This window comes from Fulvia fulva, chromosome 10 (genome assembly GCF_020509005.1).
Source record: "Fulvia fulva chromosome 10, complete sequence".
Lineage (NCBI taxonomy): Eukaryota > Fungi > Ascomycota > Dothideomycetes > Mycosphaerellales > Mycosphaerellaceae > Fulvia > Fulvia fulva.
In genome coordinates, this window is record NC_063021.1 from 881,783 (window position 1) to 905,975 (window position 24,193).

The window sequence follows — 24,193 nt, forward strand, 5'->3', positions numbered from 1 at the left end:
GGTGCTTGCACGACGCCAGTCGTTTGCTCGGAAGTGCTCTCGTCGCGCTGAGAGGTTGCATGTCGTCTTGGACCAGCGTTAGAGGCGTCAGTTGCATCCCGGTCACGCAGGCAAACGGCTGGTGGACGTGTCGGCAAGCATGGTCGCGCAGATCTGGCTCGCTGGTGCCATTGTGCGCGTGGTCTTCGAGAAGGTTGGTGATTCAGTTTGTCCATCTTCCTGTCGGTCGGGTCGAGTGCTGTAAGGTGTTTGAGAGATCTTGTCCATTGCTTCCTTGCACTGTCAGATTGCCTAGGTGCACAGTTTCCAGCAACATCCGACCCAGGCAGAGACAAGGCGCCTTACAGCGAGCAGTTCTTGCGATTTCGGGCTTCACGATATTGTCCAGTATGAGGTAGTCTCAAGGAGTTCAGACGACGCTTTTGCCGATTCCAAGCGAGAGCGTGCTTGGGATTGGATCACCTGCCTGGACAAAGTCGCGGTCATAGCATCACCCAGGCTTGAAGGGAGAACGACGCCAACATGGCGATAGTGAGGAAGAAGAAGTCATGGCTGGCCGCGCAGTTCACCACCCGCAAGCTCATATTCTACACCTTCTTCCACGCTCTCCACATATTCCTCTTCATCATAGGCTGGTATGTCCAAGCCAACGATGAGCGACTCGCGCCTCTCAACACCCTTGGATTCAGCGTCTGGTTCTCGCGAGGAGCAGGACTATGTCTTTCGGTGGACACCATGATCATTCTCCTCCCCATGTGCCGGAACATCCTCAAAGTTGTTCGACCCAAGATTCGATGGCTACCTCTGGACGAGAGTCAATGGTTCCACCGGCAAGTCGCGTACAGCATGCTGCTGTGGACAATCGTACACGTTAGCGCACACTATGTGAACTTCTTCAACGTGGAGAGGTCACTTGTACGAAAAGAGGCGGCAGTGCAGATACACTATATGCAAGCAGGTGGTATCACTGGGCATGTCATGCTGTTGTGCATGTTGCTCATGTTCACCACCGCACATGCAAAGATTCGGCAGCAAAGCTACGAGACATTCTGGTACACACACCATCTGTTCATACCCTTTCTGCTGGCCATGTATACTCATGCGACTGGCTGCTTCGTGAGAGATTCTCTGGAGCCATATTCGCCGTTCGATCACCACAGCTTCTGGAATCACTGCATCGGCTATGAAGGTTGGAGGTGGGAGCTGGTAGGAGGAGGCTTGTACCTGTGCGAAAGGTTGCATCGTGAGCTTCGATCGAGAAGGCAGACCGAGATCATCAAGGTCGTCAGGCATCCTTACGGTAAGTGTGATCAAGGCGGTCTGGCATGCAGCACTAACATATCGTAGATGCTGTCGAGATCCAGTTCCGAAAGCCTAGTATGCGATACAAGGCAGGCCAGTGGCTGTTCATCAATGTGCCGTCCGTCAGCCAGAACCAATGGCATCCATTCACAATCACATCCTGCCCTTTCGACCCCTACATCAGCATCCACGTACGGCAGGTCGGCGACTTCACCAGAGCACTGGCGAATGCCCTTGGTGCTGGGCAAGAACAGCAAAAGCTTTACGATGAACTGGACCCCAATGGCATGTACGAGGTCGCGCTACAACACGGCCAGGAAATGCCCAAGCTGCGGATAGATGGACCCTACGGAGCACCCGCGGAAGACGTCTTCGAAAACGAGATCGCAATCTTGATCGGAACTGGCATTGGTGTCACTCCATGGGCAGCGATTCTCAAAAACATATGGCACATGCGACTTTCGCCGAATCCACCCAAACGTTTGCGCAGAGTAGAGTTCATCTGGGTTTGCAAAGATACGACATCCTTTGAGTGGTTCCAAGCACTACTTTCGAGCTTAGAAAACCAAAGCATGGGCATGGGCATGGGCGGACAAGGAAGTGGCCAAGAGTTCCTGCGCATACACACGTATCTTACGCAGAAAATGGATGCGGACACTGCGCAGAACATCGTGCTCAACTCCGTAGGGACAGACAAAGATCCCCTGACTGAGCTGTCGAGTCGAACGAACTTTGGTCGACCCGACTTCAACCGCTTGCTGGTGGCCATGCGCGAGGGTATCCTGAACCAGTCGTACATCGCAGGCCTTGACCGAGGCGGTAGGACAGACGTCGGTGTATACTTCTGCGGTCCGAACATGGCTGCTAGAGATATCAAGAAGGCCTGCAAGGAGGCGACCGTAGAGCAGGTCAAATTCCGTTTCTGGAAGGAGCATTTCTAGATGAATGAACGACAGAGCATCGTATAGTATATGGCGTCCAAGGAGTCCAGGATGGTGGGATAGATACCAAACGTCGTCTTGAGCTGGGTATCACGAGTTAAGAGGTATATGTACAGCACCATGCACCGGTCCCAGACCAATAGCACTTTTGTCTCCGAACCATGCCACGTCCCTCCTGTTCATACACGTCCAGAAAACTCCAGCCCTTCACTGCAATATACATCGGCGCCTCGTAACATGCACGCTGTCGTCGCGTAGTCTCCCTAAAGCAGCATGACTCTACCGCATGGCTTCAACAGCGCAATCTCGTCAGCTTCATCGCACTCCTCGAATACACTGGTCTCCCTGTATCAAGGCAAATATCAAGCTCTTTCGCTCTCTGCTTATGAGCCAAACATACCACCACCTGGCGCGCCGCCTTGCCTCTGTGCGGCTTCGCCTTGCATCTTTTCTGATACTTTGATGTTGACTTCGAAGAATTTGGAGACGCAGCGGTCTAGGCAGACGGATTCGCCTTTGTTGAGGTCGGCTTCGCGGTATTGGGGTGGGATGCACTTGCGTGTGCAGGTGTCGACCAGTCTGGAGAGTTGTGTAAGTGTTTAGGAAGTTGTCTAGAGGAATACTGTGAGGCGCGTACTGGTTGAACATGTTGGAGACCATCTCGATCTCTGCCTCTGCTGCTGCGATCTTCTCCGCCGATGAAGGCTGAGGCCTGGCGCCGAATCCGAACATAGACATCTTGAGTTTGCTAGGTGGTGGGTGTGCGGTTGGAATGGTAGTTGTCGTTGTCAATGGTGATGCTCGTGGTTCAGATGGCTGTCTCGTGTGCGCTCAGATCAAGGATGATGACGGGGAGCTCGGGCAAGCTTTGTTTGAGACACTTGCAGACTTCACCTCTCCTCTTTGCCACGGCACCCAGTACTTCGTTCTCATGTTCCGATCACGACGTACTACAGAGCGGCACGAATGGACGCCAGGGTAGAGAATAGTGATGGCTCGCTCGGGTACCTTGCACAGAGACATCTCTCCGCCCCCATTGAGGAAGGCCTCGACTGTCGCCAAAAATGCAGGAAAGCCGGAACAGCCCAAGAAAGAGCTCGAAGAGCACAACGATGAGACGCATGAGAAGTGCGCACCAGGCGGCAAGTCAGATCTAGCTGCTATCGAAGCTGGCGAGGTCGAAATCCGCGATCATCTGGAGTACTTCTTCCATCACCTCTCCAGTGCTTCCAGGCCGGCTGTAGGTCCAAGGATCAGCTTCGACGCGTGGAGAGACCTGTATAAGAGGAGCCAGCATCCGCACGGTCGACACTTCGTGGTCCACCAGCATGATCACCCGGTCTCTGGTGTACACTATGATCTACGTCTGCAAATCTCTGCTACAAGCTCGATTAGTTTCGCTGTACCTTACGGACTGCCGGGCAACCCAAACTCTCAACGTCCGAATCGGATGGCGATTGAGACCCGAGTGCACAATTTGTGGAATCACTTGATCGAGTCGGCGTCACACGCTACTGGCTCACTCTTGATCTGGGATACTGGACAGTATGAAGTGCTGCCTCGGCCTCGGAAGCGCCAGAAAACGACAGACGATGAGCTGTCCAATGATGAGGCCAGTACTAAGCTTGATAACCTGTCGCAAAGTGAGCTCCTTCATCAGGCATTCCAGTCTCGTCATATTCATCTGCGGTTGAACGGTGCTAGATTACCCCTTGGCTACACAATTGCTCTTCGTCTGCCAGCTTCGAACCACACAGCTGCACAGCCCAAGAAACCTGCTCGGAAATGGCGACGCCAGCACCCATCGAAAGCTGCGAGGAAGACAAGCGTAGTCACAGATAGCGACTATGACAGTGGCACGGTACCCTCTTCGCCTGTGGCGATCGACGCCGAAGCAGAAGAGGAAGACCTGGCCGCAGCCATAGCTTCAGAAGATGACGAAGATGCTACGATTCGTGCTAACAACGCCTATACTGGCGCAACGAACTCCATCGGATCTGTTCACCAGCGCCACTGGTTCCTTACACTTGACCGCACATACTCAGGGTTTCGAAAAGCTGGCAATGGACCTGACGCAGGACAGTGGGTTGGAGACTGGGAAGCATTCTATGTTCGAGGTCGAGACGTTGAACGTAGCGTGGTCACTGGCCGTAATGCCGATGAAGTGATGGCAGACGAAAACGTGGAGGAGTTTGTTGGTAGGAAGATGTGGAGGCCTATCACTGAATGACCTGGTTGAGCACGTTCGACACCGTCTACAATGCAGTGGTGAAGGTTTTTAGAGCCGTTCTGCATTTCACCTACTTTCAGTTGCGACATTTTGATCTGAAGTGGCTACGGTGCCAACACGTAGCGAACAACATCGCCTGGCTGGGAAGGCGCCAGCGCGTCACAACAACCAGCATAGCGCTTGAATGCTTTGCGGCCAGAGGGCAGCTCACTAGCGTGCACGATCGTAAGTTCTGGAAGCAGGAAAAGTAAGGTGGCTGGGAATTACTATTGTCAAGCCGATGCTCCGCCAGCTTTCCTATTGTAGAGCACTTCGACAATTACGAACCTCGCGACCTCGCTATTGTCCTTTGGAAACGAAGCTTCATGACTATAGCTATTGCAAGCCTTTCTATTGTCGAGCGAGAACACAAAAGTCAAGACTTCGCCCATCTCTTTTCCTCTCTTCTTCTCATCACTTCAATCTACTCAATACCATACTACGCCCTGTATACTACATCCAAGCACGATCCCATGGCATGCAAGCGCAAGAGTGAGAGCGTCGCCGCGGCTGGCCCGCGCAAGAAGCAGAAGGTGCGCTATCTCTATTAACCCTACTCTGTTCATCGTTCCATGCCACTGACGAATCCTCCAGACATCCACCACCACACCACCACCCAAGAAGACATCACCGCGTCTCCTCACCCTTCCAGCCGAGATCCGCAACCGCATCTACGAATACGCTCTGATCGAGCACCCAAACATCCTCATCACACCCGCCATCCGCGAGCCACCACTCCTTTCCGCAAACCGCCAGGTACTCCACCCTTCACCCTCCCTCTTCTATACCGACAAGCCACGACTAACACAACCCCCCAGATCCGCACCGAAGCCCTCGGCATCTACTACTCCAACCTCAACATCTTCATCCTCCCCATCCACTCCAGCGACGCCACGCTCTACCTCCGCTGGCACACTCACCTCCAATCCCTCGGCTTCGACGACATGACGTCTGGTCTCGTGCGTCTTTCTGGCACGCCCCGTTGGGAGAATTTGTTCCGCTGGTGTAAAGCAGTCTATCAGGGTGGGGCTTCGATGATTCGGTTCAAGGAGGATATTAGGATCAAGGGCCAGACTACGGCGATGTATCATGTTGTGATTGCGGGCTTGGAGATCGCGAAGGCGGGACGAGAGAGTGGGCTGAGATGGGATGTGGTGGAGAAGTTGCTGGGAAGCTTGATGTATGGGGTTGTGGAGTATGATGAGCGGTGGGTTGAGCAGTGATGAGAGGTGTCTGCTTGTCGAGGTCAGCTTTTTCGAGGCTTGAGGGGGATAATGTTGAAGAAGGAACGGTTTACGATGATCGACCGTGGCAGTGTCGATCACATAACCAACGGTTGGTGTTCTTGCTGAGCAGGATGATCACGACCACAACCAGTGTACCGGATAGCTCGACCTGTCACAGAAACGACTGAATATGATGATTGCATGAACTTGGTCAAGTGCTCGTGAATTTGCTTTTGCATTCGTGCATCAAGCCTGCCATTTGATTCGTAAGCTAGCTATGCCGCTGTGATTACGCCTAAGACTGCCATTCCAGGCAGTCGCCATCCGTCCCAGCCAATGCTCACAAAGAAGCACGATACGTCTAGTAGAAGGTGTTTGGTCGGGTGGCAGCGAAGATCTTCTTGCCGCGCTTGGGTGGTGCACGGTGAGGAAGTGGGAACTTGAGGTCCTTGGTGGTGAGCTGCTTGATGTATGGGCGGCGGATGTCGTCAACCTTCTCGACCTCGACGACCTTGAGAATCTACACGGGAAAGTCAGAAGTGGTTTTTTGCGTTGCAGTAGCACATTTTGACGTACGTGGATGGTCCTGAAGCGGGCACGGTGGCGGGAAGCCATGTCCTGGTAGAGCGACTGGACGGCGTCGGTGCGGCTCATCTCACGGTACTCCTTGTACATGTTGTGGGTGCCGGAACGCGAGTCGTATCGGATCCAGATACCGAAGTTCTTGACCTTGAGAGGGTGCTTCTCTTGGATCTACCAGCAGTCAATATATGTGTCCTTCATCATCCTCTTCCCAAGATTAAGTTCGCGACGCACCTTGTTGAGCGAAACGATCTCACCGTTCGCCTTCTTGACCTTTCGGAGCTTCGAGAGGAAGTACCAGAATCTGCTCTTGGCAACGACATCGTTTGGTGCAAAGATGCGCATGCGGTAGAGCTTTGGGGTTGGGTTGGCGTCAGAGGGCAGAAGGCGCCCAATGACCTGGTACTCTTGCAGGCGACCTTTGGGCAAAAGAATCAGCGCTGTCTGACAGAGGTATATGTGTGTTGTGTGGCTATCATCATGTTCAATGCCATCTCCGCAGGCGCTTTCAGCGAGTGTTGGAAGTCACGCAGACCACAGCAGGCTCTTTCGAGCAGATCGCTGCATCATGTAGATTCCAATCACCCTCGCGACACTGCTCCGGCCATGTTCTTGCGGTCCACCTCTTTCAGCCCTGATGTTTGCGCATCGTGCGCGTGTGCCTCGATTCGGCGGAGACGGAGGAGGAAGGCTTACCCATCTGTGCGATGTTAGCCTGTTAGTGCGCAAGATGGTATTTGTGTGAGTACTGACTGTGACTTGTTGGCTGCGAGGGTTAGTACTTGACGATGTTGTGAAGCAACGTCCTACGAAGTCGCAGGTCTCGATCAAATCTCGCCGTGGTGCTTCCAAGTCTTGGCGAGAACATCTTGTCGGCGAATCGGCTGTCTCCGATCGTTAGCGCATTCCGGTCGAGCAGCACCTTCAACTTACAACACTTCACTTCACAAGTCAACAAAGCATCCACCCTAGACTCGATCGCATAGACACAGGACGACAGCTGGAGAGACATCGCCCACCATGGAGCAATCTGCACTGCTCTTTGACGACTTCGCGACCGCTCATGCAGACGAGAATGGCTGGATGATCGCGACCACCATCTCACCTGAACCTCCCAAACACGATCCTGGCCGGCTGTACAAGTTCCGCAACATCAACGCAGGCTCGATCCGCACAGATCTCCAATACAAGTTGCAGTACAACCCAGTCCTGCGTATAGACAAGAAGGAAGCCCAGGCATGGCTGGAAGTCTTTGTCACGTACCACAAATTCGTGGCTTGCCTGCTGCAAGCTGAAGAAGCGCAGACCGCAGGCAAGGTCAACAACGCCAACTGGAGTAAAGTCTACGATGACTGGAAGGAGGTCGTCAACATACTCTACCGCGGCTACACAGGCAACTCCTTCGCAGCCTGGACTATTCCTTGTCTCTACGTCGCAGGACGCTACTTGCGCATCTTTGCCATTAAGGCCGACGAAGAGCTCGCAATAAAGCGTGACAGCGGCATGGCCTTTGGTGGCATCCTGGATGAGGATGCCTTCGACGCAAGCAGCAAGAATGACAAGCTGGAGGATGCTGGACGTCAAATCAACCGTGTCTTCGCCCTCTGCCTTGGTGACCGGTAAGTCTGCTCTCCTTGCACCACGCTGTCTACGTCTTGATTCGACACACTCTCCGCTACCCGCCTTCTAGTACCACAGACTCATGGTAAGTACAGCGCTCCGCTCGAAGACTCACGCAAGTGGGCACTCTACTATGTCGCCGTTCTGCTGTTCAAAACGCATTTCAAACTCAACCACATCTCTCTTTCCAAGAATATCCTGAAGTCGATCTACGCTGGTGGTAACGACATGCCGCCGTTTGACAACTATCCAAAGAGTCACCAGGTAGCGTTCAAGTACTACGTGGGCGTCATTCACTTCCTCGAAGAAGACTATGCCGCCGCTGAGGAGCATTTGACTGCAGCATATCGAATATGCCACGCTACCGCATCGCCCAAGAATGTGCGACTGATACTGACATACCTCATCCCCACGAAGCTACTTACGTCGCAGAAGCTGCCATCAAAGGCAATGCTCTCACACGACCCCGAGCTGAACCGACTATTCAGACCGGTCTGCGATGCGATACGGAGAGGAGATCTCAAAGCATTCACGGAAGCACTGGAGAGTGGCGAGGACGAGTTCGTGAAGCGGAGGATATATCTAACGCTGGAGCGAGGGCGAGACATGGTGCTTCGAAACATATTCCGCAAGGTTTTCTTGGCCAGCGGGTATGAGCCAGCAAAGGAAGGTGATACTGCACCTCCACAGCGAAGAACGCGCATTCCCATCGATGAGTTTGCGGCAGCACTCCAGATATCGGGAGCCGAGGTTGGTGATGGCAATGGTGGGATTGATACGGATGAGGTTGAGTGTTTGCTTGCGAATGCAATCTATAAGGTATGTTTTCCCTACCTGCCATGGAATGCACCACTTTCGTCACTTCGATACATCGGCACAATTCGGAATGAGTATAGCTAACATCTTCACAGAGTCTCATGAAAGGATACATCGCAAGAGAAGCGAGGAAAGTCGTGCTCAGTAAAGGCGGTGCCTTTCCCGGAACAGGTGTATGAGCAGGGTCGGACGCAATACATCACGACAGGCGGACCGCACATGTCACAGGCGCCTCTCGTACGCTGTGACTGGTCAGACCATACCATCGAGTAGCTGATGAGGGGAGCAGAGGCATATTGGCTTGGCATCGCTGCCCATGGAAGTAGAGCTTATGTATTCCCACCGCATCGGCTGGCTTGTACACCCGCGTGACTCATATGCGGGACACATGTCGACTGCGCCTTCACGCTCCTTGCTTCTCACGACTGCTGGAGGGCGCTCTTCAAGCGGTGACCAAGGCGGATGAAAGGTAGAAGAGACACAGCAGATCATGGACACCATATGATACGTGTCAATATCGCATACACAATAGCCAGTCTCCGCCGGCATCAACTAGCTAGCTCAAAGCCGCAGCAAATGCATTTCCTCCCATCCTACTGTGGCAATCTGGGCTCCCAACCTCCAAGCCCCATTGCAATCTTTCTTGGTCGGCAAGTCCTTTTTGTAATAGTACAGTAGTAGTGTATCATGCCGTCCTCGGCAATATGCCTAGGCATGCTGTTGTATCCCATGATCCCATAACCAAACGCCATGCTAGAACAGAAAGTGATGCTGCAGTCATTGTGTCATGTACAAGAAGGGTATCAAAGCCGATGAGCATCATAAAGTATGAAAGCAAATTATGAAATCGTTACGAAAAGATCCCGCCTGTGACCGGCGGCAGCCGGGAGTGGTTGAGATGAAAGTGTGGATCATGTGAGTCGTGTTGGCGTGCGTGGCGTGTCGCCGCCTAGACACGCGGCGAGCGGGCGATGTCGTCCTGAAGCAGACATGTTAGTCATGGAGGGCGGAGGCGGTGAGAAGGCAACGAGGAGGCATGACTCACCAAGTGGTTGCACATTGCGACGAAGAGATCGAAGAAGAGTGGAGTGCCGCCATCCTGCATTTCCATTTGCATGGTGCCGCTACGCTTGAAGGTGTTCCGGCTGCGGATGACCAGGGCGAGGTAGTGCGCCCTTAGCTTACTGTCGGAGGGCGGTGTGTTGGCGTAGGCGTATCGAGCTGATGATAGGATGGTGCTGCACTGTACACCAGACTGTAGGCCTTGCTTTTTGAGGGCGAGACGTTGCAGTTCGGGAAGTTGGTAGCGATGGGCGGAGCACTAGAGTTTGTTAGCACGATCATGGTCTCGAAGGTATAACGGATGACATACGTAGATGACGGTGTCCTTCAGAATTGCCGTACCGTTGCCGGTGTAGATTGTGTTCTCACTCATGCCGGTGGCAGTATCACCATCATCGAGGTACCAACGGCCATGCTTCTTGTCGAAGTTGATCCTCGGAGTGTAGTCGCCCTTGTAGAGGTATTCCAGTATAGCTGAGAAGACCTCAGGTGCTTCGTTCGGGACCTCGACACGCTTGCCGTTCGATTCGAAGAACTGTGCCCGGCAGGCTTCGGCGAAGAATGGAGACTTGCTGAGAATATCTTCATGAGCAGCGAAGAGTCTCTGTTCTGGACCGACTGCGACGGTGACGATGGCTGAGTTGAGATTGCTGCGAACTATCAGCGTTTGACATACATATCTAAGCCACTGTACTCACGGTGAGGTCGGCGAACTGCCTGCTCTTGTTGGAGACGACTGTGCTGACGAGGACTGTTGTACAGGGTGCTGAGTGACGATACGTCTCGTCGGAGGATATTCTTTGAAGGATCGTTGTTTCTTGCTCATCGACTTCTCGGGCTTGTACGAGAAGCTGTCTCGGTACGATTTGTTCGGGTTTCTGCGAGATGCGAACATTTCGGCGGTGTTGGGAGGAAGTGGCAGGTGGTGTGACGATACTCAGAGCGAGAGCAAGGCCAAAAAATACGTGAGAAGGTGGAAGAGGGCGAGAGATACTTATACTGCGTCCGCCCTAGTAAGGCAGCGATGCTAAGCCGGTAAGGCAGGCGGCACGACCGGGGCCCATATTGGGACCGCCTGTATCATGCAATGCCTGTTGCCCTGGCAGTAGTCGAGGCGAAACGGATAGAAGCAATAGTAGATAAGTGATATTCTAGCCAGATGGAAGAAGACGTGATTGGCACGCGTGGTGCTGCAAGCACTCAAGGTGCCCAATGAAGCAACCAGAAAGTCGCGCTAGAGCTGGATATTGGCACGAGAACGCGTGACCAAAATCCTGCATAGGAGGCGGCCTCTTGGTAAGGATGCGTGGCTTTCGCGGAGGGCGGACGCTGCAACAAGCTGTTTCACAGACCACGTATCGGCCAGTGGCTAGCTTGATGAAGCAAGGGGACCGCCGGCTCATGTTGGAGACGTCGGAGCCGTCCAAGCCAGATGAACTCTGTCTTTCGCCACCTCGGTCATGCTCCAGGTGTGTAACGAACACAAGGGGCGGTGTGTGTGCACAGCATGTGAGTGCCCGGTGAGTTGCATCGTCCAGAGTATCGGGTGGGCAGAACTGTTGGCGCAAGATGTTGATGAAATGGGAAGAGATGCAAGCCGTGGTTGCCTTGTGCAAGCACGCAAGGTTGTGCTTATTAGCTCGACGCTAACGGCATCCCAACCTCCTCATTCCTGCAGGTACGATCAGCATGACTGTTTCTTGATAACCACATCCAATGCCAACTACAATGCGATCGAAAGGCCGTCATTCATCACTGCATTCATCTCTATCTGCTCTACATGTATGCTTTACCAAAAGGACCTAGTTGTCACGGTCTTGTCAAGAAGTATCCTGCTGTTCTTGTAACCAGAGACCATGCAAACAACCTTTCTGCCCACGCTGACTCAATCTGGAGGTCACGAGCACAATTCGTCTTTGATTCTGTGGCGTGACGTGCGGCCACAACGACAAAAGGGTGGGCACATATACTCATATCCCATTCGCGATATGCGGCGCCTTTAATCGCAACAACTTCTCGGAATTCTTGTAGGCGATCATCTCTAGTTCCTCCTGTGTCACCAGCCCGCTCTGCTCAAGCTCTTCTATCCATTTGAGGCCATTCTCATTCTTCTCGAATGGATAGTCTACGCTGAACAGAATGTGGTCGATCTTTGTGTTACCGAGAATGCATCGCATTGGATCCAGGCTCCAGACGCCGGATGTTGTGATCCAGATATTCTCATCCCAGACTTGCTTCAGCTTCCTTTGTTGATCGCCCCATCGAACACTGAGGTTGCAGATCCGCTGTAAAGAGAAAGGCAGCATCTCGCCGAAATGACCGATGATGATCTTGAGGCGAGGGAACTTGTCGAAGACACCAGCAGCGTAGAGCCGCAGTACATGCAGACCGGTCTCAGTATGCCATCCCCAACCAGATGCGCCCAGACTCCGCGATGCTCCGCCGCTGAAGTTGCCAGTGTATTGCGGCATCATGTTCTCGGCCGGCCATGTCGGATGGAGGTAAATTGCTACATCGAGGTCCTGCGCCTTTTGCCACATCACATCGTACTCCGGGCCCTCGTAATATGTGCCATTGACATGGTTGTCGATGAGAGCGCCGACAAACCCGAGCTCCTTCACCGTTCGCTCGAGCTCTTGAGCGCATCCTGCTGGATCTGCGACCGGAAGCACTGCGAACCCTGCAAACCTGTCTGGTCGCTTCCGTACTGCTGCAGCCAGCTCATCGTTGCCTGATCTACACTGGTCTAGGGAAGCGCCACCAGGTGCTGGAGCATGCGAGATGACCTGTAACCAGACTTTGCCTTTTTCCATCTCGCTTAGCCGTAGTTCGTCCAGGTCTGAGAGCTTTTCCTTTGCCATCGGTATTGCTTTGAATTGTTCTTGGTATGCTTGATCGAAGGCATTTAATACCGCTGTCGAAAGAAAGTGCTCTTCTAGAGCGATAAGTGGTGGTGTCATCTTGTCTGTCAAGCACTATGGAAGTGTCGAGTGGCAGACGATCAACGCCAATGGTGAGCGAAACGCATTGATCTGTACTCACTTTCAACGACATATATCGCCAGCACACATAGATGACTTCAAGTGAAACCTGCTCGGTATACTTCAGCTCGGTTCCGAAATACCTACACAGCGCAGGACGAGCTCGTAAAAGGACCAGATCTACTGGACATTGTCCAGCTCTTGTAGCACAAATGACGGAGGTGGAGAGCCGAGACAGTCATTATGGACGCATACCGTGCCACTTTACCCAGATGAGGTGGAAGCAAGACTTTTTGAGCTGCCATGCACGTGAGACAGAGAAACGTCTGTGCGCATCAGACCACCGCATTGGGAAGCCACAGCTTGCTGACTTCCTCGGCTGTCACTTTCACGAGACGCTCGAGTAGCTGTACCGTTATCGCCGGCGCTGCCTATACATTGGTATACTGCTACTGTTCCAACGTATGTTGTAGGTGTTTCTTACGTTGTCGTGATTCATACAATTTTGGCCAGCAGACAACCTTGAATCTTCACGATGCCTACAGGAAAGACAGCTCCAGGAAGCGACTACGTCCATCCCCCAGAAATGCAAGAGCTGCCCATACCGAGAAACTATGCAGACCTTGGTTTCACTGAGATCAAGATCACGAACGTCCCCGAATCCTCCTCAGAAGTCACACCAGTCCAGCTCCTCACGCTCTACCGACCAAAGAAGTACAATGCCTTCACACCCACCATGATGCGTGAGCTCGAGCACGCCTACACTCTCTTCGACGTCGACGACCGCGTAAAGTGCATTGTCCAGACTGGCCATGGTAGAATGTTCTGCGCAGGCGCGGATTTGGACACGGGCTTTGTAGGAGCTGAAGAGACGTTGCGGGATCACAGAGATGGCGGTGGCAGAGTGGTCATGGCAATCACTAGGTGCAGGAAGCCGAGTATTGCTGCTGTGCAGGGTAGTGCTGTAGGCATTGGAATCACACAAACACTGCCAATGCACATCAGGATTGCGTACAAGGATGCTAAGATCGGCTTTGTGTTTGCGCAGAGAGGGTTGGTGATGGAGGCTGCGAGCAGCTTTTACCTGCCCAAATTGATCGGGTGAGTGTTTCGCATGCAGTAGTGGTCATGCGGTATGCAACGACTGACGAGGATCATCACAGCACATCGAAGGCCATGCATCTGACCACGACCGGCTTGACATATCCAGCCAGCCACAAGCTTCTCGACGACCTGTTCACCGAAGTCCTAGACAAGCAAGAAGATGTTCTCCCTCGAGCCCTCGAGCTTGCCAATCATGTTGTCGAGAACACGAGCGCTGTCTCGACATACCTGATGAGAGAGCTGATGTACCGTGGACCAAGCTCACCAGAGGCAACCCATCTTTTGGACAGCAGGATAGTATACGAACTGTTCAGCAGCAAGGACAACAAGGAAGGTGTCAGATCATTTTTGGAAAAGAGGAAGGCAAATTTCCAGGGCTCTATGAAGGACGATGCACCGCAAGCCTACCCGTGGTGGGACCCTATCAGCACGGGAAACAGACCGGTAAACCAGGGTTACCAGTATAAGCCTAAGTTGTAGACGAATTACGAGCTATGCCGAGAACCACATCAATGGCTCGTCATTAGTGTTCCAACACTTCATGTCGCCTCCTGTTCGTCTCAAAATCAGGATCTAGCCCAGACCAGCCTGTCATTCCTGCATCCGTTGATCGACTGTGGAAAGCAAGACCTCGCCATCGCCTCCGAAAGCTGTGTCCTCACTCAAATCCCTGTTCTCTACCATGCGGCGCCAGAAGCTCTTTGTGCTCATGCCAACTGCATCTTCCCCGATATGCTAGCCGTGGCGTGGCCCAGCGTGCTCGACACGGCCACCACGGCCCTCATCTCGGTTCCGTCTGTCGTTGCGATCCCAGCGAGGCTTTCTTTGGCCCTTGTTACCACCATCAGTCGAAAGCTCTAGATGGGTGCACTCGCGGCGGAGATGAAAGCACTCAGCGCAGCGAGTGCCTCCCAGGAGACGCGGTCTTCTTGCTTCAGAGCGTCCGTAGAGTGAAGCTGTATCAGGATAGCCGTGCATGCCCACATTCAGTATGTTATCCTGAGCACTTGGCATACTTCCTTGTCCGAGGAGCGACACGCCTCCCTCATCTACGCCGGTAAGTTGATTCGAGACGAGAGATGAAAACGGCCGCTGGGAACTCAGACCCAATTTGCTCATGTTGTCCTGAGCACTTGGCACACTTCCATGCCTTGGGAGTGACACGCATCCCTCAGTATTGTCAGAACCGCCGGTCAATTGATTGAAGGCGAGAGATGGAAGCGGTTGTTGGAAACTCAGACCCAGCCTGCTCATGCCGTCAATTGCGGCACGTTCCTTTCTCTCTTCTGCCATGAGATGTAGCGAAGGCATGAAGGCACCTTGAAGTCGCTCGGAAGGTAGACCTCGCTGGAAGTTCGCTTTGAGACGCTTGTGGCGGTCCTTCCGGTAAGCCTCTGTGGTTGATAAGCTGTCCACACCAAGGCTGTTCAGCTGCTGTGTCAACACATCGGCCTCTCTGCTCCGCAGTGGGTAGCGATGAGGGTCAAGTTCTGCGGTTTCGTCACCCTGAGCCGCTTCCCTATGGGCCGCTTCTTCCGGCTCCTTCTGTTGCTGGGCTACTACCCTTTGTTGCTGAGCAAGAAGTTGTCTCTCCCTTTTATTAGGCACTCGCCCGGCAGCCTTTAGCTCTTCGTTTTGCTGCTGTCGACGTGCTGACCTGCTCGCCTTCTTCCTCTCCTTCCTGTCTTTCTTCATCTCTTCACGATTAATCGCCGCTTGAATTTCGAGCCGTACCGAATCACTGGCATTGAGTGCGATGGGAGTGCGCGTGGCTGAGCTGTGTCTGAGTTGGCTAAAAATCACCCTCAAGTCATCCAGCATCAGGCCTTCAACATTCTCTAGAATCCATTCTTCCGCATGCTCTTGACCGGGCGACTGCACTATCCTGAGACCTGGTGAGTCTCCTGCTGGCAGTGGCAGCCGTGATACACGAGAGGCGACCTGAGAAAAGAGAAGGTCTTTGATGACACGGCAGTCGGAGATAATGGCCCGAGAAAGCTCGCTGAGCCGAAGGAATAACGCGAGAGAGTATGGTGTGGTGCGACGCAGCTCCAGTGGGAGGCAGTTCAATGGCGCGCAGTCCCAATTCTTGACAATCCTCTTGCATGCGCTGTGGAAAAGTCTGATGGGAGACCTAACGTGATGATCCTTCATCACAAATCTGCGATCAGCCGCCGGCAGATGCCACAAGTCTTGTGTCCCAAAGCCCGAGAATGGTTCTGGGTGTTGGTAGTAGCCGGAGGGTGCTGGGTCATGGTTGCCCCAGCTTGGACGGTAGAAGTCGGAGGGTGCTGGGCCGTGGTTGCTCCAGCTTGGACCCATCTCGGCATGTTGTGCGGTGGAGCGGTCGAGTATGAAAGTAGTCTCGTCTTGGTCGTCCGAGTCATTCTGGTCATCGTCGTCCATGCCGCTCATCATCCCGTTGTAGGGAGCTTTGGTTGCTGGAGATGCTTGTGCGTCACCCATGGTGTTCTCCGGTGGACCTACTGCTGCGGCAGAAGGTCTGGAGTCTTGTGCAGGGAACTGTGTTGCATCGTCGAATCGCAGTCCATGTCTTCGTGTGCCGAGCGGTATGTTGTTGCTCTGCGTTCCTGTCGGGCCTGTTGCGTCAGTAATGGCCGGCCGCACTGCTGGTGCTGGTGTGTTGGCTATCATGGCCATTCTCTGCGGATTGATGCCTTCCATGTTGATGTCGCACCGGAAATGGCCACGCCGCTAATGAATGTGTTGTCAATATGTGACGCGGAGGTCAGAGCGAGAAAACGAATTGTTTGTGCTAGAAGTATGGACTTAGTGCGGATGACTAACGCCACTTTGCAGCGGCAAGTGCAGGGATCATGATCAGCATGTGAAGGCAAGCACGAATGGTGATACTGAACTTTGTTCCATCTCGCAGGCCATTACCTCGCGCGTTGGAAACCACAGTGTGATCGCATCGAGGTCCATGAGATTCTGGCACCGGATCAATTGTTCTACATGCTGGTATCCTGCTCCCGAAAATATACACTTGCCAATGACAAACGCCTTACTCTAAAACACACTAATATAGTTGTTGACCCGGTCTTTCTGGTTCTGCGCAATGCACTCCGAGATCCAGGTGATATTCCTGATTTCCTGCGATGGTTGTTAGCATTTCTCACAACACATCCTGTTATATGAAAGTTACTCACCTGCTCCCGCAGCTTCACCCATGCATACACGACAGCATGTGTGAACTGGTATGTAAAGGCCAGCTTGCAGATCTCCATCTCCTTTTGGTAGAACAGGTCCTCCAAGCTCTTGCCATCGTCGCCTCCAACGCCGCCAGACTGGTTTCCAATGCCTCCGCCGCCACCCATGCCGGTCTGATCAAGCATTGTCCTGTAGTCGTGTACGCCGTCGACAGCTATCCTTACGCCTTCCACATCATCCGCGCGAGACAGCATGAGGGTGCCCTCTGGGTGTAGACGTCCGAAGTTTGGGTAGAGCTTCTTCCTGTCCTGCTTCGATAGCTCCGTACCAAACGAGTTGATTGTGATATTTATCGATCTCCTGTCCGCCTCGAACTCCAGCACCTCGCTCATGACCTCTTGTGTTGGTGTACCCGCAATGCCTGGCTCTTCATTCACGAATCGGTGGAAGTCTTCTAGGTAGTTCTTGTACAGCGTATTTCTGATGATCTCAATGTTGAGCTCATCCAAGTCGTGGTGGCTGATAGAGCCCTTGAAGTATGGCGCAAGAGGTGTTTCGATCAGGACTGAGTTGTACAGCTCTTCGATGTTCGTGGCCACACAGAGTACTGGCATCGTCTCGAACCAGCCAAGCGGGTGACATCGTTCGAGGAGTTCCTTTGTGTCGCGCTCGTGAAGTGTGCCAGTAATGAGGAGTGCCACATTGTCAATCATGTATGCGTATGTCAGATACTCCATGAACTTTGCCAAACTTCCGGTGGCGTTCGCTTGGAGATATCTGAACTCCGCCACGAGTTTATCAAGTGTCTTGTCGGCGAGAGCGGATGTGGAAGGGTTGGGAGGGAGTGCTGCGAGGTAGTCGCCATACGCAGGTCCGAGTTGTAGCTTGACGTCTGTATTGGCCAAGTCAGCCCTGCCTCCATTTTCTGCCGTATACATATGCTTACCATCGATGTTGTCGCATTGTGTCAGGTTGCCGTAGTTTTGGCCAGAGAGGAGTGTGTTTCGGTAGCCACGTACGATGCCTTCGACGTAGCCATTTGTCGCATTCTGACAGCAAGAAGCAGAGATCAGTATTACCGCGCATTTCCACGGTCATCATAGTGCAGACTCACATAGAACATGCCTTCGGCCATCTTGACGGTATTGCAAAGGGTGTTGTGGTTGAAGTGCAGAAGTTCGTTGCGTAGAGCTGCTGTATGTACGATGCCTGAGCTCGAGACCAAGCCGCCTGCCGATCCTAGCCACGCGAAGTCGTCATCTGCCTTTCAAGGTTCTTTCACAACACCGTGCAACATCTTCATCAAATTCACAAGAGAACGAGCTAAGGTGCTAATTTCTGCAATAAAAAATCATACATCACGATGATGTGAGAAGTATGGACTCATAATGCTCATATTGATACGTGTAGGTCATGATATAGTACATCAGCAACGATAGCAACACACCAATTTCTAGTAAAGCCATGGCTCGCCCAACCATCACGAAACCTCCGACTCAAGCGTCATGACCGCGAGTCGCACTCTTCTCCCGGCCGAAATACCGATGTGACGCCTCCGAGCAACGCCGTTCTTTTGTGCCAAGAATAATGTAACAATACATGAAAGAAGAAAGCTGGCAATGCTGGCTTAGTCGAGCTCCATAGCATGAGCGGTGCAGATGCCGACTGGCTCTCTGGGACCATGCATCGCCATCATGTCCGCTTGTATGTCGTTGGCCTCGTTCTGAGCAGCGGTGATGGGGTCCGTCTCAGCCCGGATGTGGCCGCCTGGGGCAGCGAGGTGCAGTGCTGGTAGCATTTGGAGGCGTGGCAGAAGCTGGCTAGGCTCGTTTGTGACAAGGCGTGCCTCGGTAAGGTCGTGGGAGAAGATGTAGTACTCGTGCTGGCCGTTGTACGCGTTGAGGCCGTGGACGAGATAGCCGGGAATGGAGCTGCTTTCGAACCAAACATCAACATTCTTGAGGCATGGATAATGATTTTGGATCCACTTGGAGTACGCTCTCTTGTTGATTTGGAGTGCTTCGGTGGAGTCCATACGGGCCCAGCTGATGCCAAGAACGCGAGTGGCCTCATCGATGAGCGGCTCTGCGCAGGCTTCGCGCATTGATGCTGGCAGTACGAGCTGAGCAAGGTCGTCTGGCCCGGCAGCTTTGGAGTCAACACGCTGCGATTTGCGACTGGTGACCGACGGACGCTTTGCGTGGGCGAGCTGAAAGGGTCGTCGCTCCGCCCCCTCTTCAACCCAGGTTCCAGACTGTGATGCAGCGGCCATGGCGTAGCCGGGATCCTCTGGGTAGAGGACTGTCATGCCTGGGCCGTAGACCGGCTTGCCTCGTGGCTTGACCAGGTCTTCTTCGATTGGAGTCGCAGTCGAGCCATCAAGTCGCTCATCTTCGCCGTCGCCGTCTTCGGTGTAGATGTCGCCTCTAGAACGCTTGCGACCAGCTAGTGAGGAAGCAGGAGTGGATGCCGTTGGAGTGAATGGGGCGGAGTTGGACAGCCCGTTGGGTGAGATGCCGTTGACGGCTGGAGCAGTGCCATTGGCGCCACCGTAGTGGTTGTTGACGAAGTATTGATTCGGTGCCTGGGGCGGCAGAACGACCGTTGGCGATTGGCTGAAGAAGTTGGAAGACATGGCGGTGTGGTAAGTATGGTAGTCAGCTGCGTCAGTTAGATGATCTAACAACATCAATTGCTTATCCTGCTGTTGTTGCTGTTGTGCCACAACAAGCTCAGCTAGAGCCTGCGATCCACCTATGGTTGCAGAGAGTGTTGCAGATCGATGGGAGTGGTGATCCAAGTCGCGTGTGGGTAAAAGTTGACGCTGGACCCTGTGATGGTGTTGATGGCAGGTGTAACGATGGCGACAGTGAGGTTGTGGTCGACGGCTGATGTGATGGATCGTTGGGCGTAGTGATGTGGGTGGTGTTTGGTTGCGAAAGATGTGGTGCAAACGATGTTGGTGTTGAAAGTTGCTCTGGTAAAGCGTGAAGTGTGGTACGCGTTTGCAAGCTGGAGGATGGTCAAGAAGAGAAGAAGAATGGTTTCCGAGAGAAGTGCTGCTGTTGGCTCGCGGAAGTCGGTCGCCCAGGATGCAGTTGCCAATGGATCCAATCGGAGCTCGTTTAGCGATGATCGAGACGCAAGAACCTTGAACCATGCAGCTCTCCACATTGCGCCATACCGTTTGCAGTCAGAGCAACCACGCCGCCAGCAACAGTCAGGTGGAAGTTATGCACGTGTAACGCAAGCGGTAGGCTACTTCACTATAGTACACATTGTTTGCCGGTACAGCCCCACTGTAGAGATGAGCTTCACTTGAGCCGCGGATGACGATGCAAGCCGGCCAATCTTCGGGCACGGACAATACTGCTCCGAACTGTTCTAAAAGAAGGTGGCTGGCAGTCTAGCAGACAGCGACCGAGAGTCAGTCGATCGGATGAAGACACAATAAGCTGCCAATCTTTCATTCTGTGCATGATATTGGTCCAATATCTATGGAACCAAGCTGGAGCGCACGGTCGTCTTCGCGTTTGGTTGTCTTTGCTTGGACCCGCTGGCGAGCTGAAGCGATGCCTAGAACACAGCAATCCGCGTGAGACACACGCGCGTTTGCGAAGTGATTGCAAAGTGTAGGGCGCGGGCGCTGCTGGCTCGTGATTAAGTCTGAGATGCAGAGTGAGTGGCAGCATAGTGAGGTGCGCAAGTGATGTTGAAGTACTGTAGCGTGAAGCTATGACCCCAATGGGGCGAAGTCCAGCCAAAGCTTCCAGTTAAGCTTCTAAATTTGTTCGAGTCGCCCACACAGCCACCCCACCAACATTCTCCACCACCAACAGCAATAATGGGACGAGGAGGACGTGGACGAGGCAGAGGTGGTGGAGGCGGTGGAAGAGGTCGCGGACGAGGCCGTGGCGGCGGTGGCGGTGGCGGCAATGGTGGTTGCAGAAATTTTGTCGACGACCGACAGTCCTTCGACCAAGTCAACAAGACCAACGAGAAATTCGAGCGCTTCTACAACACCCTCAATCTTGTCCCAGCTGGAGAGGAGCGAGATGCTTTCTGGACCAAGCTGCGCAGCGAACTGCCGAACTCATTCCGCTTCACTGGATCGAAGGGACACGCACGTGGTGTCCGCGACAACCTCGTCAACCGCTTCTTCCCACTGATTAAGGAGATCAAGCACGATGGACGCCCGGTGGAGCTACCAAAGCAGATTGCCTGGTATCCTGAGGGTCTCGGCTACCGCATGGCAACGCCAAAGAACGTCATCCGAAAGTACGAGCCATTCAAAGAGTTTCAGAAGTTCTTGGTGAGTGAAACTGGTGTGGGCAACATAAGCAGGCAGGAGGAGGTCAGCATGATCCCACCACTTCTGTTAGACGTACAGCCGCATCACACAGTTCTGGACCTTTGTGCAGCGCCAGGCAGCAAGAGCGCACAACTTGTCGAGCTCATTCACGCGGGTGAGGAGGACCGGGTCGATCGCGCGATCAGGCAGGCCAAGGGCGAGAAGCAGGATGGTGTGCAGCTGAGCGACAGCAACATGACAGACGGCGGTCGTGCAACGGGTATGCTCGTCGCAAACGACGTCAACTATCAACGAGCTCAAATGCTTGTCCATCAAGTCAAACGACTCAACTCGCCGAACTTGGTTGTCACGAACCACGACGCGACCATGTTCCCCTCGATCGAGCTGCCTCCGGAGACGCTAGCAGGAGGCCAAAAGCGAGGCAGATATCTGAAATTCGATCGTGTTTTAGCCGATGTGCCCTGCAGTGGAGACGGCACATGCAGAAAGAATCCCAGCATCTGGAAGGAGTGGACACCACAGAACGCTCTTGGGCTCTATCAGACACAAGTCAGGATCCTGACACGAGCACTGCAAATGACACAAGTTGGCGGTCGAGTGGTTTACAGCACCTGCAGCATGAACCCCGTCGAGGATGAAGCCGTGGTGGCATCAGCCATTGAGAGATGCGGTGGCTCCACCAAGGTGAAGATCGTGGACTGCTCAGACAGACTACCAGGTCTTGTCCGCAACCAGGGTCTCAAGGACTGGAGCATCATGAACCGCAACGGCCAGATATACGAGTCTTGGGCGGAAGCGGAAGGATTCGAAGACGAGCAAAGTCGGATAGTACCGGGTATGTTCGCTCCAGGACCAGAAGAAAATATCCCACTCGAGCACTGCATGCGCGTGTACCCACACCAGCAGGACACTGGCGGCTTCTTCATCGTTGCACTCGAGAAATTGAGCGAGATCAAGGCGAAGCCAGAAAATCAGAGCAAGTCTGCGAACAGGAAATGGGTCTTCACAGAGCCAGAGGTCCCAACTGAGACAGCTTTCACCGAACTTCTCGATGAAGTGTCGAACAGCGAGCCAAAGGAACCCGTCACTGTACCAGAGCTTCACAATGGGGAGACATCTGCTGCACAGAGGCAGAACGAGCCCGATGATGCATCTTCCGCCACAAGTCTCAAGAGATCCGCACCTGCTGAGGACGACACTGCCGCGACGAAGAAACCAAAGCTCGAGGGTGTAGACACTGGCCGCGCGGAACACGTTTCAGTTCCACCTGCAGTAGCTCTGGCTGTCGAGGTAAGTGGAGCAGAGCCTGGCAACCAGACTGTGACCAACAGCGCGCCAGCACAACCAAAGCGGCGAAAGGACGACCCAACGAGCGACGAAGCTTTCAAGTTCATAATACCGGAGCACCCTGAGCTTGTTTCCATCTACAACTTCTACGAGCTACACCCATTGTTCCCTCGAGACCGGTTCTTGGTCCGAAATCCTGCAGGAGATCCAGTGAAGGGCATCTACTACTCTTCACAGCTTGTCAAGGACATCCTGATTACCAACGACAAGCGTGGTATGAAGTTCGTCCATGCTGGCGTGAAAATGTTCATGAAGCAAGACGCACAAGGCCAAGACATCTGCAGGTGGCGCATACAGACAGAAGGCCTCCCCATCATCGAAGGTTGGGTTGGCGAAAGACGAGTCATCAGACTGCAGAAGAAGGCCACTCTGCGCAAGCTTCTGGTCGAGATGTTTCCCAAAGTCGCCACAACCAAGCACGAAGACGGCACCGAAAGTGGAGGCTGGAAAGATCTCGGTGAGATTGGCGAGCAAGTTCGTGACATGAGCATGGGCTGCTGCGTGTTACGCGTGGAAGCTTCGGAAGATGGCAGCGAAGACGGGTTTAAGGAGCCCTTGACGCTGCCGCTTTGGAAGAGCATGGCCAGTGTCAATCTTATGCTGCCAAAGGAGGATCGACGAGCGATGCTGCTCAGAATCTACAACGAAGATGTGGAGCTCATCAACCACAGCGATCCGAAGCAGCAAGCTCGTAATGCACAAAAGCAGAACGGCGGCAGTATACCGGCCGAGAACGACGCGAAAGAGCTTCAGCAGAAGTTCAAGGACGAGTCCAATGCGGACGTAGCTACGACCGCTGTCGATGATGCCAGTGGTCTTCCTATATCTGACGAGGGTGCTATGGCACTTGAGCAGGACGCGCTGGCCAAGGAAGACAAGCTCGAGTCGAAGCGGATGGAGGGTATCGAGAACGAGGACCAGAAGATTCATGATGCTATGCCAGAACGCGCAGGCGAGGGTGACTCAGCCAACACTACTGTATAAGCCTGGTGAGCTTCTTCGTGAAGTACCGAAGCTTGGATATGATGTGTAGCCATGAACAAAACGATCACAATCGTAGCTTGCTGCACGATGAGAATCTCAGATTTGCTTCTCTTGCACTGCAGTGTTTTGATACGTGACAACGTCGTACCTTTGAACACAGCGGGACTCTACATCTGAAACATGCCAGTTCGTTATTAATCTCTGGCAGTTGCATCGAAAGCGAAGTGAATAGAAAGCGAATGGAGGTGTAGTGCCCGCACTGCCGCTGCCGACCCGCACGAGTGTAAGGATTGTCAATGGACGAGGCGGACCGTACCTGCATGAGGCGGGTCAGTGATAGCGATTATGTCAATGACCGGCGTTCAACCATGATGCTATTATGGAGGTCATCGGACTTAGTATGCGTATTGTTCAACCATGATGCTATACTTGAGGTCGGCGGACTTAGGAAGCGATTATGCCGTTGCAAAGGTATA

General features: G+C 53.4%; 13 protein-coding genes across 13 annotated transcripts; 6 read left to right on the top strand and 7 right to left on the bottom strand.

Moving 5' to 3' along the window:
* Window positions 1-522: 522 nt before the first annotated feature.
* Window positions 523-2,243, top strand: CLAFUR5_11857 (Superoxide-generating NADPH oxidase heavy chain subunit A; the record flags this gene model as incomplete). The annotated part of the gene is made up of 2 exons (XM_047911005.1): window positions 523-1,300; window positions 1,348-2,243. The coding sequence occupies 2 exons, from the start codon at window positions 523-525 to the stop codon at window positions 2,241-2,243; spliced, it is 1,674 nt and encodes a 557-aa protein (XP_047767388.1).
* A 383-nt stretch (window positions 2,244-2,626) lies between these two features.
* On the bottom strand, window positions 2,627-2,981 carry CLAFUR5_11858 (Mitochondrial import inner membrane translocase subunit tim10; the record flags this gene model as incomplete). The annotated part of the gene is made up of 2 exons (XM_047911006.1): window positions 2,627-2,822; window positions 2,881-2,981. The coding sequence occupies 2 exons, from the start codon at window positions 2,979-2,981 to the stop codon at window positions 2,627-2,629; spliced, it is 297 nt and encodes a 98-aa protein (XP_047766952.1).
* A 253-nt stretch (window positions 2,982-3,234) lies between these two features.
* On the top strand, window positions 3,235-4,473 carry CLAFUR5_11859 (uncharacterized protein; the record flags this gene model as incomplete). Its single annotated transcript, XM_047911007.1, has 1 exon — window positions 3,235-4,473. One exon carries the CDS (start codon window positions 3,235-3,237, stop codon window positions 4,471-4,473), a length of 1,239 nt encoding a protein of 412 aa, XP_047766951.1.
* Window positions 4,474-4,838: 365 nt separating this feature from the next.
* Window positions 4,839-5,735, top strand: CLAFUR5_11860 (uncharacterized protein; the record flags this gene model as incomplete). Its single annotated transcript, XM_047911008.1, has 3 exons — window positions 4,839-5,045; window positions 5,107-5,268; window positions 5,331-5,735. 3 exons carry the CDS (start codon window positions 4,839-4,841, stop codon window positions 5,733-5,735), a joined length of 774 nt encoding a protein of 257 aa, XP_047766943.1.
* Window positions 5,736-6,099: 364 nt separating this feature from the next.
* On the bottom strand, window positions 6,100-6,665 carry CLAFUR5_11861 (60S ribosomal protein L20-B; the record flags this gene model as incomplete). The annotated part of the gene is made up of 3 exons (XM_047911009.1): window positions 6,100-6,258; window positions 6,315-6,491; window positions 6,555-6,665. The coding sequence occupies 3 exons, from the start codon at window positions 6,663-6,665 to the stop codon at window positions 6,100-6,102; spliced, it is 447 nt and encodes a 148-aa protein (XP_047766944.1).
* A 675-nt stretch (window positions 6,666-7,340) lies between these two features.
* CLAFUR5_11862 (uncharacterized protein) lies at window positions 7,341-8,935 on the top strand (the record flags this gene model as incomplete). Its single annotated transcript, XM_047911010.1, has 3 exons — window positions 7,341-7,939; window positions 8,036-8,759; window positions 8,852-8,935. The coding sequence occupies 3 exons, from the start codon at window positions 7,341-7,343 to the stop codon at window positions 8,933-8,935; spliced, it is 1,407 nt and encodes a 468-aa protein (XP_047766941.1).
* Window positions 8,936-9,705: 770 nt separating this feature from the next.
* On the bottom strand, window positions 9,706-10,713 carry CLAFUR5_11863 (uncharacterized protein; the record flags this gene model as incomplete). The annotated part of the gene is made up of 4 exons (XM_047911011.1): window positions 9,706-9,735; window positions 9,802-10,077; window positions 10,129-10,468; window positions 10,517-10,713. 4 exons carry the CDS (start codon window positions 10,711-10,713, stop codon window positions 9,706-9,708), a joined length of 843 nt encoding a protein of 280 aa, XP_047766942.1.
* Window positions 10,714-11,788: 1,075 nt separating this feature from the next.
* On the bottom strand, window positions 11,789-12,778 carry CLAFUR5_11864 (Decarboxylase orsB; the record flags this gene model as incomplete). The annotated part of the gene is made up of 1 exon (XM_047911012.1): window positions 11,789-12,778. The coding sequence occupies one exon, from the start codon at window positions 12,776-12,778 to the stop codon at window positions 11,789-11,791; it is 990 nt and encodes a 329-aa protein (XP_047766947.1).
* A 556-nt stretch (window positions 12,779-13,334) lies between these two features.
* CLAFUR5_11865 (Enoyl-CoA hydratase AFT3-1) lies at window positions 13,335-14,383 on the top strand (the record flags this gene model as incomplete). The annotated part of the gene is made up of 2 exons (XM_047911013.1): window positions 13,335-13,900; window positions 13,963-14,383. 2 exons carry the CDS (start codon window positions 13,335-13,337, stop codon window positions 14,381-14,383), a joined length of 987 nt encoding a protein of 328 aa, XP_047766948.1.
* Window positions 14,384-14,638: 255 nt separating this feature from the next.
* On the bottom strand, window positions 14,639-16,588 carry CLAFUR5_11866 (uncharacterized protein; the record flags this gene model as incomplete). The annotated part of the gene is made up of 1 exon (XM_047911014.1): window positions 14,639-16,588. The coding sequence occupies one exon, from the start codon at window positions 16,586-16,588 to the stop codon at window positions 14,639-14,641; it is 1,950 nt and encodes a 649-aa protein (XP_047766945.1).
* Window positions 16,589-16,933: 345 nt separating this feature from the next.
* CLAFUR5_11867 (V-type proton ATPase subunit d) lies at window positions 16,934-18,209 on the bottom strand (the record flags this gene model as incomplete). The annotated part of the gene is made up of 3 exons (XM_047911015.1): window positions 16,934-17,017; window positions 17,074-18,123; window positions 18,189-18,209. The coding sequence occupies 3 exons, from the start codon at window positions 18,207-18,209 to the stop codon at window positions 16,934-16,936; spliced, it is 1,155 nt and encodes a 384-aa protein (XP_047766946.1).
* A 492-nt stretch (window positions 18,210-18,701) lies between these two features.
* On the bottom strand, window positions 18,702-19,763 carry CLAFUR5_11868 (uncharacterized protein; the record flags this gene model as incomplete). The annotated part of the gene is made up of 1 exon (XM_047911016.1): window positions 18,702-19,763. The coding sequence occupies one exon, from the start codon at window positions 19,761-19,763 to the stop codon at window positions 18,702-18,704; it is 1,062 nt and encodes a 353-aa protein (XP_047766949.1).
* A 1,155-nt stretch (window positions 19,764-20,918) lies between these two features.
* Window positions 20,919-23,717, top strand: CLAFUR5_11869 (RNA cytosine C(5)-methyltransferase NSUN2; the record flags this gene model as incomplete). Its single annotated transcript, XM_047911017.1, has 1 exon — window positions 20,919-23,717. One exon carries the CDS (start codon window positions 20,919-20,921, stop codon window positions 23,715-23,717), a length of 2,799 nt encoding a protein of 932 aa, XP_047766950.1.
* Window positions 23,718-24,193: the final 476 nt, after the last annotated feature.